Source organism: Sinocyclocheilus anshuiensis, unplaced genomic scaffold (assembly GCF_001515605.1).
Source record: "Sinocyclocheilus anshuiensis isolate Anshui unplaced genomic scaffold, SAMN03320099.WGS_v1.1 scaffold2388, whole genome shotgun sequence".
Classification (NCBI taxonomy): Eukaryota; Metazoa; Chordata; class Actinopteri; order Cypriniformes; family Cyprinidae; genus Sinocyclocheilus; species Sinocyclocheilus anshuiensis.
This window is the reverse complement of record NW_015544285.1, coordinates 146,137-164,085: the sequence shown is the minus strand read 5'-3', so window position 1 is coordinate 164,085 and position 17,949 is coordinate 146,137. Positions and strand designations below refer to the sequence as shown.

Here is a 17,949-nt window from a genome sequence, read left to right as displayed (position 1 = left end):
TAGTTACATGCATGTGATTCTCACAAAATGATAAATGACAACTGTTTCTTCTTGGTTTAGCTGTTACTAATTGTGTTTGAGGTCATCCAGATTGAAGATAGAAGGATTTGCCTTGGATATTTCATACCGTTTGTATTTCCTAACAGCATTCCTTGTCCTGTTGCCTCACATGCTGGTCATGAGTCCCAGCGTCGTCCCACTGGGATCCAGCTGTTCTTCTGACTGTCCGTTTTTTTCCAGGAACCGACAGTGTCACAGTCCATTACTGCGAGAGCATTCATTAAAAAGGGCTTGTTCATTGATTCAGAACATTTTAGATGAATCAAAATCAGACGTCAGAGCTTCAAGGGCAGAGGAAGAATCTCACAGGAACTCAAAAACGGTAACATGAGGTAGTGAGAAATTGGCTGAGGTTTCATGAGGAATGAGGCAGGTTTGGGTTATTTTGTATATAAACCAAAGACGCCAACAAGAGCTGAAATCGAAAGAGAAGAGGAAGTTGTGAAGGACTTTTCTGAGATAGCAGCACAACAACACTGGACCGTTTGAGAGAAATTAATCTCAGTAAACATGCAGCCCACTATGGAGGAGTTCGATTCAGAGGATTCTGGTGTTCAAGATGTGGGACCTCAAATCAATGGGCTGTTGGTCCAGATCCTGGAGACGATGTCAGTGCCGCTGGTGCGGATCAGACAGAAGCTTCTGGAAATAGCTATTCTGATCTGTGTGATTCTGCTGGTGTTCTGGGTGGCTTTATTCCTCTATGGCAGTTTCTATTATTCCTTTATGCCCACAGCCAATTTCATCACACCTGTCTACTTCTTCTACAGGTGAGGTGTTTACAGGTACCCAGCAGAGTAAGCTACTTTAAATCATTTTCTTAATCAGCTTTTCATCTCGTTTTTCAGTAAACAAGCTTTCTTGAAAAGCACATTTTTTTAAGCACAGGCCTAAATTATTAAATATCTTCTTGAAAGAAGAAAATAATTTTTTCTTGTCCCATTCACTAAATCATTATTCATGATTTAAGCATTAACCTCACAAAAATTATATGCATTAAACATACACAAATATATAGTTTTAAAAGCAGGTCTTTTGTAAGTCACTTTATATAAACTGCTAAACGAATAAATGTTAATGTAATAATTTATGAAATTATGTTTCAAAAAAGACAATGTATCAAACTGTGCTCAGCTAAGATGCCCATATCTGTAAAGCCAGTTCATCTGAACTATGCTATCCACATTTTATAATTTAACAGGTTTATATTCTCACTGTGTCTCAACAATTGTCTTATATGTGTCTTATTTGTATTGCTATTTTTATTTAAAGGTGCAGTAGGAGATCTTGGAAAATGCTAACTTTAGCACAATTAATCATTTTCTCACACAGTATGCATGGGCCATTAGGCTGCTTTAATCTTTTAAGAATGGGGATGATCACAAGAATTAGTTAGATTAGTTGATTCAGGTACATTAAGCTAGAGTTGGAACTACACAGTAAAGTGGCTCTCCAGGAGAAGCAGTTGTCTAAAAAGAAATGCATACTGTGTGTTCACCGTATATGTATCCATCAAGCGGCAACCTTCCGGTCTCTCTCTTGAAACCAACACGGAAGTGACTTAAACTGCAATTCATCGACTGGCCGCTAGAGACTGACTCCAAAAGAGAGTCAGTCCCATAGACTCCCCATGTTAAAATGCCCAACTTGACAGCTGAAAAAAATGTGTTTACAGCCTGGTTCAAAAAGTGGTTTCAGCAACCAGCTCCACCCATGTCCCGCCCTTTTGCCCATTTTCGATAATCCGGGAGTGACGCGCAGCCAAGATGGTGACGGCCGTCTCAGCGCACTTTGAGCTTCAAAAATGCTCTTCAGAAACAATAGGTTACTTGCGTAACCCCGGTTCTCTGATAGCATTAAAGGTCCCCTGAAATGCTTAGAAACACGCAAGTACGAAGTGACGTCAAAAAAAACGTTGAGCCGTTTTGGCGGAAGTGACGAACTGCAAGCTTTGAATGCTTATATCTTCTAAATGCGAATTTTGTCACTGTTTTGGAGCACACTGCCTTATAGATAACCTTAAGACTAACATATTGATACTAACTGAATTTTGATTTCATGGGGACTTTAAGTGAGGTGTCTCACTATGGGATACGTCCCTTCCACGTATTCCTCAGAAGCCCAATTTCATTACGCCAGCCCCAATTGGCTGGTAGACATGACATTGCGTCAGGGAGTGGCTTCCTGCCCTCGGTATAAAAGGAGCGACGCAACATCATTACGACATTCAAAACAAGCACACCTCTTCCTTGCTTCACACAGCAAGGAGGGTGTTCTGGTGAGACACCTCACTAAATGCTATCAGAGAACCGGGGTTACGCAAGTAACCTATTGTTCTCTTTCAAGCATACATTTCGGTGTCTCACTATGGGATATCCTAACTCCCGTATTGCCAGATAGCCTGTCTCAAAGTCTCCTGCCAATCAAAGAAACTATTATAGGGCTGGTTAAGTCAACACTCAAGATCCAACGCTTAATACGGCATGTACAAACGTTTGAGCTGTAACATCCAGTTTATAGAACCTTGCAAATGTGTGCGGTGAGGACCAACTCGCCGCTTCACAGATATCTTGTAACGTGACCCCTTTAAAGAGAGCCCATGACATCGACATTCCTCTCGTTGAGTGAGCACGTAAACCAGATGAAGGCGTAAGACCCTTACTGGAATAAGCAAGAGAACTTGCCTCCACTATCCAGTGGGATAAGCGCTGTTTACTAATCGGCTTCCCCGTACATGGCTTCGCCCAAGACTCAAACAGCTGATCACTCTCTCTGAACCCTTTAGTTCTCTCCATGTAAATACGTATCCTTGTAACTTGAGAGGAATAATAGAATTGACCACCTTGGTCATAAAAGCTGAATGCACAGAGAGTGCGTGAATTTCACTTACGAGCTTCGCTGAAGCCAAAGCTAACAGCAGAGCCGTCTTAAACGACAATAATTTCAGGTCAGCCTTGTCCAGTGGCTCAAATGTAGTCACAGAAAGCGCATCAAGCACCAGAACCAGATCCCATAAAGGAGAAATCGGTTTTGAGACTGGTAAAGCACAACGCACCCCTTCATAAACCGGCATAACAAAGGATGCTGCCCATCAGTTTTGTTATCAAAACCTACATGACGGGTAGATATCGCAGCCAGAAACACCTTTATGGTTGAGAACGCTTTACCCTGATCTATCAGATCCTGCAGAAAATATAGAATAACTGCCACTGAGCACTGAAAGGGGATTACGTGTCTAGCCGCGCACCAACGCTCAAACACACCCAATTTACATTAATAGAGTGACCGAGTGGACAGGGCCCTAGAATTCTGTATAGTTATGATGACACTGTCTGGCAGACCAGCCGCATTCATATTTAGCCACTCACTGGCCAGGCCCACAGTGCCAGGCGTTCTGGATGAGGATAAAAAATCTCCCCCCTGTCTGTGACAGCAGATCTTTGCGCAGCGGCAGGGACCGTGGCTCTGCGTACAGCATATGTATGATCTCTGCCAGTCAATATTTCCCTTGCCACCGCGGAGCTACCAGTATCATTTTCAGTCCCTCCTCCCTCACTCTGTGAAGGGCTGGGGATATCAACGCTATTGGTGGGAACGCGTACAGGAGAGTGCAAGGCCACTCATGCGCCTGTGCGTCTATTCCCAGAGGCGCGCTCTGATCCTTCAGAGAGAAGAACAGAGGGCATTGAGCATTGTCCTGCGACGCGAACAAATCCACTGTCGCTCTGCCATATATACTCTAAATTTGACCGGCCACTTCCGTGTTCAGCTTCCACTCTCCATAAAGTGGATTTCCCCTGGACAGCAGATCTGCACCCCGGTTCATGATCCCTTGTAAGTGTGTCGCCCTCAGGGATAAAAGATTGGCATTGCTCCACAAAATCAGTTTGCGTGCCAACATGTGTAAGGGGAGTGATCTGAGACCTCCCTGTCTGTTTATGTAAGCCACAACTGTAGTGTTGTCCGTTCTCACGAGAACATGATGTCCATTCAGAAAAGGAAGAAAATGCTTCAACGTTAGAAAGATGGCCAGCATTTCCAAGTAGTTCCAAATGTGACAGTGGCTCAGATGGGGACCCCATCTCCCGTTCACTGCCCTGCCCTTGTGAATGTCCCCCCAGCCGGACAACGACACGTCTGCCGTTATGACCTTCCTGGCCTGGACAACGCCCATAGGTATCCTTTGCACCATAAAGCATGGGCCTCGCCAATGACGCAGTGCCAAGACTGCCGCTGACGTCACTCTCACTCTCCTCCGGGAGTGCCGTAACGGGTCCAGTCTCAGAGAGGCTACCCAGCATTAAAACTTTCTCATAAATAGTCTGCCTAAGGGAATGATTATTAGAGCTGAGGCCATCAGACCTAATAGTATGAGGCATGTGCGAAAAGAAAAACTGTTCCCTTTCCAAAATTTGGCCAGGCATTGCCTAAATTTTATTACTCTCTCCTCTGACAGTTGCGCTCTAAATGTCACTGAGTCCAGTAACAACCCCAGATACATTATTGACTGTCTGGGAACTAAAACACTCTTTTCGAGCTGTAGCCTGCGCAAAGGTCTGCCGAGGAGGTGGAGAGCTGCAAGGCCTCGTCATCCCTTTTCTTCTCCTCACATCTCTTCTGCATCCGTGTCAGCGCTGAGCCAAAAATGCCTTCTGCGACAACCGGTGCATCTAAAATGGCTTTCTTTTCTCTGTTGGAGAGATTAGCCAAATTAAGCCAGCATCCTCTCTCCTGAATGACCATTGTGGCCATTGCCTTGCCCGCAGCCTGAACGGCACATCTCTGAAGACAGAGCGAGAGATCTGTGACGACACAGATTTCTTCCCACTGTGTCTGACTTGGTGTAACAGACACCTCGTCTTGTAGCTCCGCCTGGTATGCGGTGAGCAGAGAGATGGGGTTCATGGCCCGGACTGAGAGAGCGACTGCTTTGTAAGCACGCACAGTCATGCTTGACTGGAAGAGGTCCGCTTTTGATGGCAATGTCGGGTTTGCAGCCGCCGTGCGCTTTGGATGCAGATTCGCGACAACTAAAGGCTCCATGGGGGGCATGCGAAGAAGGCCCTCCTTCTCCATACCCTCCACGTCAAGCACAGACCCCACTGCCAGACATTTTATTAGTAAAAGGATTGTCCTTCCAGGTGACATAAACTTCTTCCAGAAGCTTTGGAAAGATTGGAAGAAGTTATCTCGCTGCCCATTTAGCTCTTGGCAGCCTCTTACCCTCATAGCACGACTTTGCAGTCTCAGCTACTACGTTCGGCCACGGAATATTGAGTTTCCGTGGAGAGAAAACTTTATAGTACAGTTAATAAAAGTACTACAATACCAGGAAGGAAGATCGGGTTGTTGATGTTTGTCTGCCATTCTCGCTCTGTCTGCACAGCGTACGTGAACGCGCTGATGACGTATCGTGTCTGTGCGAACCGGGTGCGCAGAGGTATGCAAATACATATTTGACAGGCAGGTAGGAAAGCCAATTAAAACGCTCGGACCGAGCGTTTTGATTGGACGAACATTTCTTGGTCCTACACCTTCCACAGAATATATAAATACAGATAAATACATTTAGACCACTTAACTTAATGATTGGATGGCCAGCATTTCCAAGTAGTTCCAAATGTGACAGTGGCTCAGATGGGGACCCCATCTCCCGTTCACTGCCCTGCCCTTGTGAATGTCCCCCCAGCCGGACAACGACACGTCTGCCGTTATGACCTTCCTGGCCTGGACAACGCCCATAGGTATCCTTTGCACCATAAAGCATGGGCCTCGCCAATGACGCAGTGCCAAGACTGCCGCTGACGTCACTCTCACTCTCCTCCGGGAGTGCCGTAACGGGTCCAGTCTCAGAGAGGCTACCCAGCATTAAAACTTTCTCATAAATAGTCTGCCTAAGGGAATGATTATTAGAGCTGAGGCCATCAGACCTAATAGTATGAGGCATGTGCGAAAAGAAAAACTGTTCCCTTTCCAAAATTTGGCCAGGCATTGCCTAAATTTTATTACTCTCTCCTCTGACAGTTGCGCTCTAAATGTCACTGAGTCCAGTAACAACCCCAGATACATTATTGACTGTCTGGGAACTAAAACACTCTTTTCGAGCTGTAGCCTGCGCAAAGGTCTGCCGAGGAGGTGGAGAGCTGCAAGGCCTCGTCATCCCTTTTCTTCTCCTCACATCTCTTCTGCATCCGTGTCAGCGCTGAGCCAAAAATGCCTTCTGCGACAACCGGTGCATCTAAAATGGCTTTCTTTTCTCTGTTGGAGAGATTAGCCAAATTAAGCCAGCATCCTCTCTCCTGAATGACCATTGTGGCCATTGCCTTGCCCGCAGCCTGAACGGCACATCTCTGAAGACAGAGCGAGAGATCTGTGACGACACAGATTTCTTCCCACTGTGTCTGACTTGGTGTAACAGACACCTCGTCTTGTAGCTCCGCCTGGTATGCGGTGAGCAGAGAGATGGGGTTCATGGCCCGGACTGAGAGAGCGACTGCTTTGTAAGCACGCACAGTCATGCTTGACTGGAAGAGGTCCGCTTTTGATGGCAATGTCGGGTTTGCAGCCGCCGTGCGCTTTGGATGCAGATTCGCGACAACTAAAGGCTCCATGGGGGGCATGCGAAGAAGGCCCTCCTTCTCCATACCCTCCACGTCAAGCACAGACCCCACTGCCAGACATTTTATTAGTAAAAGGATTGTCCTTCCAGGTGACATAAACTTCTTCCAGAAGCTTTGGAAAGATTGGAAGAAGTTATCTCGCTGCCCATTTAGCTCTTGGCAGCCTCTTACCCTCATAGCACGACTTTGCAGTCTCAGCTACTACGTTCGGCCACGGAATATTGAGTTTCCGTGGAGAGAAAACTTTATAGTACAGTTAATAAAAGTACTACAATACCAGGAAGGAAGATCGGGTTGTTGATGTTTGTCTGCCATTCTCGCTCTGTCTGCACAGCGTACGTGAACGCGCTGATGACGTATCTTGTACAGGGTGCGCAGAGGTATGCTAATACCTTGGACTAAGTGTTTTGATTGGAAGAACATTTCTTGGACCTACATCTTCCACAGAATATATAAATACAGATAAATACATTTAGACCACTTAACTTAATGATTGTTATCGGGATGTGAAGAGACTTTCAACCAGCATAACAAAAAAGTTTCTGAAGACAATCACCTATTGCACCTTTAAACCTGTAAATCTGACATATGAAATAATAGTCAGAAAAATCTTTCTTTTCTTTTTTTTATGGATTATTTAACCTTTAGACAAAATCAAAAAAAGTTTGCATATGTGTTTTTGTTGAGTATTTATTTTAAACATAAGACTTTTATGGTTCATATAGTGTGGTGTAGTATAATATGGAGCACATACTCGAGGAGGATAAAAAAAAAAACGCCTCAGTTTTATTCAGAGGCCTAACTGTGCCCAAAATATGCAAGTTGGTTGAGTTGCTGATATTTATATGGCCAAAAAGTAAGAGCTTGGTTTAATAGTGGTTATACTAATTGTGTTGCATTCTGTTTGATGTAGTCCAAACTGAAGATAGGATTTGTCTTGGATGTTTCATACACTTCGTATTTCCTAACAGCATTCATTCTCATAGCTTGTAATGTAAATCAATGAGATCTTTATAACAGTGAAGCAGACTACTTACATAGATATTATTTGTCACTCTATATCTCAACAATATCTTAGTAAGAGGCTTAGTTTTATGATCAAAGCTCTGTCGTTTTTAATGTGGGGAAAAACATATAATGTAATGCAACATAACGATGATTGAAAAAATTAACAAATAAAAAATATCCTCAAGAGCCTCATGGATCATATTTGATATATTGATTATATTTTAACTTAAAAAAAAATATGTATGGATAATTAAGTAAATAAGTTGCTTCAGTCTAGTAAGTGTTCATCTTGAAATATTGCTAATAATATAAATGTTGTTCTTATGTAACTTTAGAAATATCAGTAAAGATTTCATAGCAAAAAGTACGGAGCCTCTAAAGGGACATGGTGGTGGAAAAAAAATCAGATTGCGTGAAAAAATTTGGGGTGGGAGGAAAAAATATTTGTCAGATTTTTTGCGTTCTCTCGCAAAACTTTTGCGTTCCCTCGAGAAACTTTGCGTTCCCTCGCAAAACTTTTGCGTTCCCTCGAGAAACTTTGCGTTCCCTCGCAAAACTTTTGCGTTCCCTCGAGAAACTTTGCGTTCCCTCGCAAAACTTTTGCGTTCCCTCGCAAAAAACGCAAAAAAAATTTCCTCCCACCCCGAATTTTTTTTCCACCACCATGTCCCTTTAGGGGCTCCGTAAAAAAGACCTAAAGGAAGACATTTTTAGATTTATACTAAAAGGCCTTTTACTTGCTAAAAATTTATAAACTATCAACTACAGAAGGCATGTAGTAGATTGTGTACAATAGTTTTTTCAGCAATGTTTTGATCATGTTGATTCAGATGCGGTCGAAATGAGAATAATTTTAAAATACACCACCTTGTCAGATGGTAACAGGCTGTAGAATATTTGGACTAATATCACGGAATCAGCCTAAATTCATCAGAGGCTTGACTGTGGTAGTTCTTGATGGTTGTCATCTGCTTGTTCATGTCAAATGTGTTTCTGACCAGCAGGACTGATTGTCCATCTCCTCATCACTCTGTGTGTTCTTTCCCTGTGGCTAATGTCTCTTTACTGAAAAATGGAAAACATCAGGTAATCTTTTTTGATGTCATCCTTGCGTAGTTTCTTAATTTTAACCAAACTTTATTTTTAAATTGTTGTTTTTTATTATTATCTTTTATTGCTGAGTTTAGTCAAAGACTATAGAAGGGACTTTGGTTTATGTAGAACTGTGTATAGTATGCAATAAGTGTTTCAAATACTAGCATGCTACATTGTTGTCAAATGTTGTCACTATGGCAAATTTATTTCCATTTATGTTCAGTTATGTTAGTAATAAATACATATTTATTTAGAAGTTTTTATTTTACATATCTATCCAGTTTTTTTTTTTTTTTTTTTTTTTTTAAAAATAAATGGCACCAGGGTGATGCGGAGGAGACGAATTGTTGAATAAAGTCTTTTTTTTTTTTTTTTTTTTTTTTGCAAAAATTACTTTTTGGCAGTCTGATCAAATAAATCTGGGCGAAATTTTTGTTAAAGGGGTCATATGATGCGTTTTTAAAGATCATTCTTTGGTGTAACAGAATATGCTAAAATTGGTTAATGCACATCTAGTCATGGATTATCGCGCTTATACCATGGTCATTTGCCAACATTGACAAGTTGAAACTTATTGATGTTTGTAGTGCAATATTTGACCGGAAGGGTAAAATTGACGGTTATTTTTTATCAGTTACGGCTCATTACATCCAGCAGATCTAGCATTAGATCTGAACTGACTTGAAACTACCTGTGTAAAAAAAAATTTTTATTGCACACCTTCCAGCCAGTCGGAATGGAGTATTCAGAAAGACCATGGTATAATTGCATTGAGCACTGTCTACATTACATTGAAAGTTTGCCGGTTTCTGCCTCTTTCCTTCCGGGTTTTAGCACCAATGTTGTAAAGTTAAGGCTCAAGGAAGAAGGAGGCAGGAACCGTTTAACATTCAACGTAATTCCATAATCATAAAATAAACAAAAACAAAATGAAAGTAAAGCGGCAGCCCCTCACAGACAACTGTCACACAAACAAACAAAACGCAATGTAAAGTCCAGGTCTGGTCCCCTCTCATCCTTCACTGTCGTCATTCTTCCTTTTATTCATCCAGAGCTCCACTGTGAGACACTCAAGGATGGTGTGGCAAGCAGGTGATGCTCATTAGCAATCTCGCCACCGGCATTGCTCCATTTACATGGCTCTCGGCCCTGCCCTGCTTGCCACAGTAATCATTCACTCAGCCTCATGTCATTCCAAACCAGTATGGTGACTGACTTTCCTCCATAGAACACAAAACAATATAATGAATTGACTTTCATTACATGGACAAAAACACTCAGTATATGTTCTGTGTTCCATGAAGGAAAGTCAGCCATACAGGTTTGGAATGACATGTGGCTGAGTAAATGACAATTTTCATTTTTTGGTGAACTTTTCCTTTAAAGGATCCCATGATGCATAAGTGATCTATTATGACTGCATGTACCTTGCTTCACTTAAAAAAACTGCAATATTAATCTAGTTACCTTTTCAAGCCTTTAAGAGTTTGTTCATTACCACAAGTTTTAGGTATCATTACCTAACATTTTTTTAAGAGAATTAATTTTGGTAATGTTAATCAAAATACCACAGTTCATGTTATTTCACAATTCATTGTGAATTGTTAATACAATCTCTAATGTAAAAAAATGCATGAATGAAAATTGTAAGTATTGTGATACTGTTTATTCTTTGTTCATGTTGCATCAATTTAGTGCAGTAGTTAACAAGTTATTTTAAGGTATTGCCAATAATTTGTAAAATTAGCTTATTCTAGTGCACTTGATCCAAAACAGTGTCTTCACTGGTTTTACCTGCAGTAGTAGTTGTCGGCATGATGGTTTGAATTTATTTTATGTTCTAATGTATTAATGTTTAATGTTTTAATTTTTCTAATGTAATGTTTATGATTAATTGAGCATTTGATAGGGTTCTGTATTTTCAGACTTATACACATTTAATGATTTAAATGCATACGCTATAGAGTTTTTACAACAATAAAGTCACTAAATACTTAGTGAATCGGCCCCTCATAAAATAAAGTGCTTTTGCTTTCGCACTGAAACACACAGCGTCTCCCTGACATGGCTGCTTCAACACTAACTGCGGTTACTGAAACCACGCCTTCTTTCTTTGCGTGAACATTTGGGCAGCATTATGCTAATATTTCCACATAGTGAGGTAGATATGTGGGGGCGTGTTAGAACGAGCCATTTTAGGGGGGAGTGGCAGAGTCTTAACTTTGATAAAGAATATCTCTTTGGTTTTGAGACTTTAGTCTTTGCAACTTCAGGGATCTTATCTATGCACAATCAGCTTGTAACACTCCAAAGAGAAAGGAAAACTTGAAATCGCATCATATGACCCCTTTTGTTAAAAATAAAGGTTGACATCACTTTACTTAGTATTATACATTGAGCTCAGGTTGCATGCTGCACATATTGTGCAGTCAGAATATTTGTGGACAAAGAATATTTGCATACTATGCACAGTGGACATAAAAAACTGCTTTAGTAGTATATTATCCTAGTGAAAAATAAATACACTAAATAAATTTATTTAATCTTATTAAGTCAACTATATACCTGTACTTAATAAAAATACCCTGCAATTGAACTTTTAGTATACTAAACTGGTATACTTAAAGTCTGATAAATTGGAACAACTAATTTTGTACTTAATGCACTTTAATTGTGCGGAAGTAGTGCTTAAGTCCAACTAAAGATATACTGAAGTATATTTGATTGTGCTAAACTGGAACTATTGCAATTATACTTTAGGTACACTTTAAATATCTTGCATTTAAAGACCAATATTATTCAAAAATCATACAATCCTCATCAATAGTGACATTAAAACACATTTTATGCTTAAAATTAAGAAAGTGCATTGTGCACAAGTAGTTCTCCAAATAAAGTTTAATTATAATTATTATATCTATAAGTCTTGAGCAACATGTCAGTAAATATGTTAATAGATTTGAACTATACTTAGTATGAAATAAATGTATTTTAAATATATTACTTTTTTACTAAGGATTGCAATGCTGTTTTTCTCTTTCCTGCCTACTACAGGTAATGACATACGGTCAGCCTTATCAGATCACACTAGAGCTGGAAATGCCTGAGTCTCCAGCCAATCGGGAGCTGGGAATGTTCCTAGTAAAAATGACTCCCTATTCTAAAGCTGGTCAGATTGTTGACATATCGGCACGTTCTGTAAGTATGTAAACGAGGAGACATGTACACACACAAAAAAAGCATTTTAAGTTCAAAGTGTACATCAAATGTGTGCTTCTTGATAGATTATCAATTCTTGATAGATCAACCAGTCAAATTCGTTTAATGCTTAAAAGGAATTGTTCACCCAAAAATGACATTTCTATAAGCATTTACTCACCTGTACTCACATTATTCATGTCAAATGGCTTCAAGAGACTTCGAATATAGCACACAAGTCATTTTATGGTGCTTTTCCATAACAGAATTATCATTTTCACATGACATTTCCTATTAAGTAACTGTTGCAAAATGTAGGTTCACCAGGGCGAGTCTTGGTATCTTTCTGAACCCGTTTAGAACATTTTGTTTTCACAATGCATCTATGGTATCTTGTCAGATCGACTCCCATTCTCTCTCTCTCTCTGTGTGTGTCTCAGGCAATGCTCCATTATCGCTCCTCTCTTCTTCAGGCTCTGGGCACAGTGGTCTTCTCCCCCATGCTGTTAACAGGAGCATCGGAGCAGAAGCAGTCAGTCATAGTGGAGCTGTACTCTGAATTCAAAGATGATTCTGTGAGTCATGGTTCTGAATGCCCTAGCAACCACATAGAAACACTGCAAAACTACTTAGAACACCTTTAGCAGCTTATCTACAGTATATGAGAAGTGGAACTAAATTTTAGAGCTCATTTGGTATATTTCTCTCTCTCTTTTCTCCGTTCAGTACAACCCCACTGTTGGAGCCATCATTGAGATCCATTCCCAGCATATTCAGATCTACAGAGCTCATCTCTACATCTTCGCTCACTTTACAGGCATCAGGTTTGTGTTTTGTGTATTCCTGTCTTTTTGCTGGGTTGCTTAAAAAGTCCTCACATTTTCCCATATTTTGTTACTTTAAATAATGTGCTCTGTGTTTGAGATAATCAGCCCAACATTCATCAAACAGATGATGAGGTCTTTACGAATCTCTCTGATCTGCACAGGTACCTGCTGTATCGCTTCCCCCTGATATCAGCGCTGATCGGGGTGATGAGTAACTTTACTTTCCTCAGTTTGATCATCATCCTCAGCTTCCTGCAGTTTAATCTGGGTGGTCGCAGGACTCGTGGAAAGGTACGCTTCTCTAAAATTGAGCATTTAATGTTCAATATACAAGACACTGGCCAAGGGCATACTCTACAAAAGTATGCAAACTTAGATGTGAATGCTTATAAATATGTAATGCATTAATCATTAATGAGGCTTTTCAAACCTCAGTACTCAAGGGAGTACAAATGTATGAAAGCTTGTTTTTGCCGATAAAAAAAAAAATGAAGATAATTGTGACATTTATCTCACAATTCAGACTTTTTTCCCTCATAATTCAGAGTTTATATCTCACAATTCAGACTTTTTTTCGTATAAACTCGGAATTGCAAAATGGTAACCCACAAATCTAAGAAAAGTCAGAATTGTGAGATAAAAACTTGCAATTACACTTTTAATCTGTAGCAGTAGCATAAACAAACAAAATTGCAAAAACAAAAAACAAAACAATTAATTGCAAGATGTAAACTCAGAATTCTGAGGAACAAAGTCTGAATTTTGAGGAAAAAAAAACTGAACATTACATTCTAATGCCGCACTGATCAACACTGATAAAATGTAACACGCATTTGCTTTGTCTTATGAATTACACTTTAACACATTTTTGGATTGCACTGTGTGGTGTGAAATCTAGCTTGTGTACTTGATTTCACATACTTGTATCCAGTATGTTATGGGCATTCTAGCCTTGAAATAGTGGCTTTGTGTTTCTTCTGCGAATGTCTGTTAACAACATTTTTTCATACGGTGTTTTCCTTGCTTCAGGCTGTTATGCAACAAGAGGAAAATAATGAACCAGATGACCTGAATGATCAGTCTGAACCCCAGGATGAAGGAAATGCACCAGGTAAAGCCTGGTTTATTCACTGAAATTTTAAAATCAATTGCAACCCATGTAGTAATTAAAAGTAATTAAAATTTACTTCATATACTGGAAGTAATATACAGAAACGTCAAATTAATAGTGAAAATGATCAGTGCACATTAAAATCAAGAGAAAAAATGTCGATGCCATAGGGTGCAATTCAGTGGAGGTGGAAGAATCCATTCCAGACGTGGGGGTGGAGGAGAGTGAAGATGACTCCAGAGAACTTGCTGAAGATGAACCCACCTGTGAGGCTGCGGATGGAGAAATGATTTTGAGGCAAAGGAATTTGTCGCAGAGCATGTTACAGTCATCTCAAGTGTTAACAGACACCACAGATAAAACTTACTACCGTGTTGGTGTCTGTTCAAGCTGCTAGAGAGCGAATGGAGCGGTCAGCTAAATGAGAGTAAAGGTTATGAAAAGCAAAGGCCACCCACTGGATTTCATAGATTTGGTAACAATGTCCTTGTTTTAAAAATGTGAACTTGATGCTAGCCCTAATCACTTGTATCATTATTGTAAAAAAAATAATCAAGACAACCACAAATATTCAGTATAGTAACCATTTATTGTCTACCAAATATCGACATAACCTGTATATCCAAAACTGACCTTTCTAGACATATCCTTTGTTGTTATTCTTATTATTATTATATTCCACAACACTGAAAACAGTGAGACTGTGCCAATAAATAACCAAAGGCGGAGAATGTCATTTGTTTGTGGTTTATGTCTGGAAAATAACATTATTAATTTGCATTCATTTACATGTATTCCACTTTTAAAAATGCAGAGACAACTAGAGAAATATCCACTTGTGTTGTAAGAAGGAACTAAAGGATATTAATTTACTGAAATTTATTTATGGACATTTATAATCATAATTTTAACATGATAAAAAAAAACGTAATTTGAAAAATAAATAGAATAAATAAAGTTGTAAAATATACGTTATAATATTGGCTGTACTGTTTTTATACTGATTTTATAAATAAATATACTGCACAATTGTAGAGAGCATTTAATAAGACTCCAAATTAAATTACAATTTGTGGCAAGATGTATATCCACCGAAAAACACTTTTTTTTTTTTTAATCTAAATCTTACTGTAAATGGTATAGCAAGTCACTAGGTTCAATTCCTGGGAAATTTGCATGCTGATCAAATTAATTCATCACAGCTGAAACAATCTACCACATGAAAACACATGCTGTATATGACGTATTTGCCAGAGTCTGCTGAGTTGTCGACACTAGAGAGAGTGTGGGCCAGCCGTCGGCACCAACCTCGAAAGAGCTTATTGTCAGATATGTTGTGGAAAACCATGATGTCACATTATGCAAAGCACTGCTGGAAAACGTTGACAGCAAGAGTTTAAACTGGTGTCGAGTCTTTGGCGCTGAACTACTGGTGGGTTCAGTTTAACACACAGGAGTGATGAAAGATTGGCAACTCGGGTACGTGGGAGTATGTGCTTTTTCCCCCTACAAGTAATTGTTTTGAACTTTGTGCCACTTAGCATATGTGGGCTATTTCCTGGACAAGATAATGCTTATTTTTATCTATTTCTATAGGAAACCACAAGTGACGGCAATATTTTTTTAGACCGAGGCTTTGTATATGTCCAGGAAATTCCCTACATGATGTGCCTCTTTAAATAACAATATTATTAAGATATTGAATATTGTATTATGTTGTTAAGATGTCATCTGTCTATTCATCTGTCATCTGTCATCTTTAGGTATGATTTATCAAACAATGATTTTGTTTATCCCATCAGATTCTCTTCTAGAGCTCAACATAACAAAACAGGAGTTTCATCCATTTCTGATGAAAATTTTCCTCCAAGCGGCTTCATGAAAGACTTGGATTCTCCTCCAAAAAGAATGAGCACATTGTCAGAGAAGAAGAGCAATGGAAGTGATGGGGAGAGCATGAGAGATGCCATAGAAGAAAGGATTTTTGATTTCTCACCATCCTCAATCAATCAAAGTAATCATATCAAGAAAACTGGCTTCAGAGCCAGACCTAAACTGGCTTCTGCTAATGCCGTCCTTTCATCCAAGCTAGAAGATCCAGCAGAAATGCAGACAAATGCATATGAGGAAGCAGAGGATATGAAACCAGAACCTCCGGAGCGCATTTGCATGGATCCTCTACCAATACCTGCAGGAGAAACGACCCAGGACAAAGACGTAGAAGAGCAGAAAGTGAAAGAGAGGGTGACGGCAAGTGAAAATCTTGTTGAAGAGGGTTCAAAAGTGACGTTGAATGCAGCAACTAGGAAAAGCCTGTGGAGAAGCAAGCTCGAACTGAGGGAAAGACTGAAGGAAGGGATGCAGGAAAGGCTGGGAGCAAGTCTGGAGAGTATCGATGAGAGTAACGAGGGAGATTTCAGCAACAAACGACTGCACAGGAAGAAGAGTTGGGGTTCAAGACAGAGAAACGCACAAATGCTTGGGTCATCACGGGATGGAGAACATTATGTGAAGGAAAGTATGGAGAAAGATGGTGAGGAAGAATTAGTTCCACACCCTGTTCTCTCTCGGGTTCTCTTTCACTCCTCAGCTTTGTCCTCGTCTTCCTTCAACAACTCCTCAGCAGAAAGTGATGAGGTTTTCAGTGAAAATGAGGACACTGTTGCCAGGAGGCAGACCATGAAGAAGGTGAGTGGAACTCTGGGAAGGCTTAGAAAGCACAAAGCAGTTTATCTAGATTCTGCAGAATCTCTCAGGACCAGTGAACTGGTGTCAGGTTCAGTCTAACCTGTGGACTAACAGAAATGTTCTGTATTTTTTCGGTGCACTGAAATGTATCAGACAATTTGCATGATTCTGAAAGTGTACCCATAACATTGCGTATTTGAATAAGCTATTTGCATAGTACTGTAGACCGAGATGCTAGAGTAGCATGTTACTGTCACATCTGCAATATTCCCAAAACAAATTCAACTTATCTTCAAATATCATACTTGATAAACACGCAATATACCCCATAATGGACAAGCAGTGGGCAATGTCTATGGGTCTGAACAGTTTCACAATGGGTAGAGTATAACTGTAAAGCATGCTATTTTATGAACAAATTTGGAAAATGAAACCCAACTATTTGTTTTTAAGGTACTGTTAGATCCCTGCCACTAAATGACTCCCATTTCTTTCCCAGTGTCGATCTTGGAGAACGTTTTTGACCATGATGCAGTGGTCCAAACATACACAAAGCTCATGGATCCAGCTAGCAGGACACCAAGGTACTCAGGATTTTGACCCTGACCATACCTTCACTTTCTATCAAAATACATTAGGTTATAGAAGTAAAATAGGTTTGAACATTTCTTTTGTATCTGCCTTGTCCATGACCAGTATTTTGAAGACAGAAAATTTGTTTTGTACGTTCTGTCTAGGTAACGTGAGGCTGAGTGAGGGCGGCGAGGTGCTGAAGAGGTTTTGTGAGGTGGAGGCCATCTGTCTACAGGCCCTTATGTCTGATGCACTCTGTCAGTTCGTGCCTCATTATTTCGGGCACATCAGTCAGGATGGACAGCGATACATCCGACTAGAAGATCTGCTTAGCGGGCTCAAAAATCCTGTCATCATGGACTGCAAAATGGGTGTCCGGTAGGAAGGAAGGAACCCAACAGCTTACTTTAAATACTGATTAATTTTTGACTTAATATATTTAGTTTAGACTATATTTAGACTATATTTGTTCTCTTAAAGGGATAGTTCACCCAAAAATGAAATTTTGATGTTTATCTGCTTACCCTCAGGGCATCCAAGATGTAGGTGACTTTGTTTCTTCAGTAGAACACAAATGAAGATTTGTAACTTTTCACAAACAAAGATTTTTAACGCATTCTCAGACACGTCGTCTTCTTGTTTTAGGGCGGATCGCAGACTTATAAGTGCATTACCGCTACCTATCGCTCAAATGGACCATTGACACTCCTAATTGAGATTGTAGATAGAGTGTCAATGGTCCATTTGAGAGATAGGTGGCGGTAATGCA

At 40.1% G+C, this 17,949-nt stretch overlaps 2 protein-coding genes across 5 annotated transcripts in view; both read left to right on the top strand.

Annotated features, from left to right (window-relative positions):
- The first annotated feature begins 283 nt into the window (after window positions 1–283).
- On the top strand, window positions 284–14,458 carry LOC107698031 (seipin-like). Of its 4 annotated transcripts, none has more exons than XM_016498945.1 (8): window positions 284–830; window positions 8,693–8,774; window positions 11,838–11,981; window positions 12,422–12,556; window positions 12,708–12,805; window positions 12,970–13,099; window positions 13,838–13,919; window positions 14,072–14,458. In XM_016498945.1, exons 1-8 carry the CDS (start codon window positions 571–573, stop codon window positions 14,314–14,316), a joined length of 1,176 nt encoding a protein of 391 aa, XP_016354431.1. In that variant the 5' UTR covers window positions 284–570; the 3' UTR covers window positions 14,317–14,458. The 4 variants fall into 4 exon arrangements, with proteins under 4 accessions (XP_016354431.1, XP_016354434.1, XP_016354432.1 ...); XM_016498948.1 differs by having other exon boundaries at window positions 8,690–8,774; window positions 12,455–12,556; XM_016498946.1 differs by having other exon boundaries at window positions 8,690–8,774; window positions 14,090–14,458.
- Window positions 14,459–15,378: 920 nt separating this feature from the next.
- The window catches only part of LOC107698020 (inositol-trisphosphate 3-kinase A-like), a 6,389-nt gene continuing 3,818 nt past the window's right edge, over window positions 15,379–17,949 (top strand). Inside the window, exons 1-4 of the mRNA XM_016498928.1 lie at window positions 15,379–15,398; window positions 15,722–16,607; window positions 17,107–17,191; window positions 17,345–17,558. Of these exons, the coding sequence (XP_016354414.1) occupies window positions 15,379–15,398; window positions 15,722–16,607; window positions 17,107–17,191; window positions 17,345–17,558 (1,205 nt within the window). The remainder of the gene's footprint in view (window positions 15,399–15,721; window positions 16,608–17,106; window positions 17,192–17,344; window positions 17,559–17,949) is intronic.

Coding starts and splice junctions, on each gene's coding strand:
- LOC107698031 (XM_016498944.1), top strand. CDS start 571: ATGCAGCCCACTATGGAGGAGTTCGATTCAGAGGATTCTGGTGTTCAA. Junction 8,775..11,837: donor TGAAAAATGGAAAACATCAG/GTAATCTTTTTT, acceptor TGCCTACTACAG/GTAATGACATACGGTCAGCC. Junction 12,557..12,707: donor CTGAATTCAAAGATGATTCT/GTGAGTCATGGT, acceptor TTCTCCGTTCAG/TACAACCCCACTGTTGGAGC.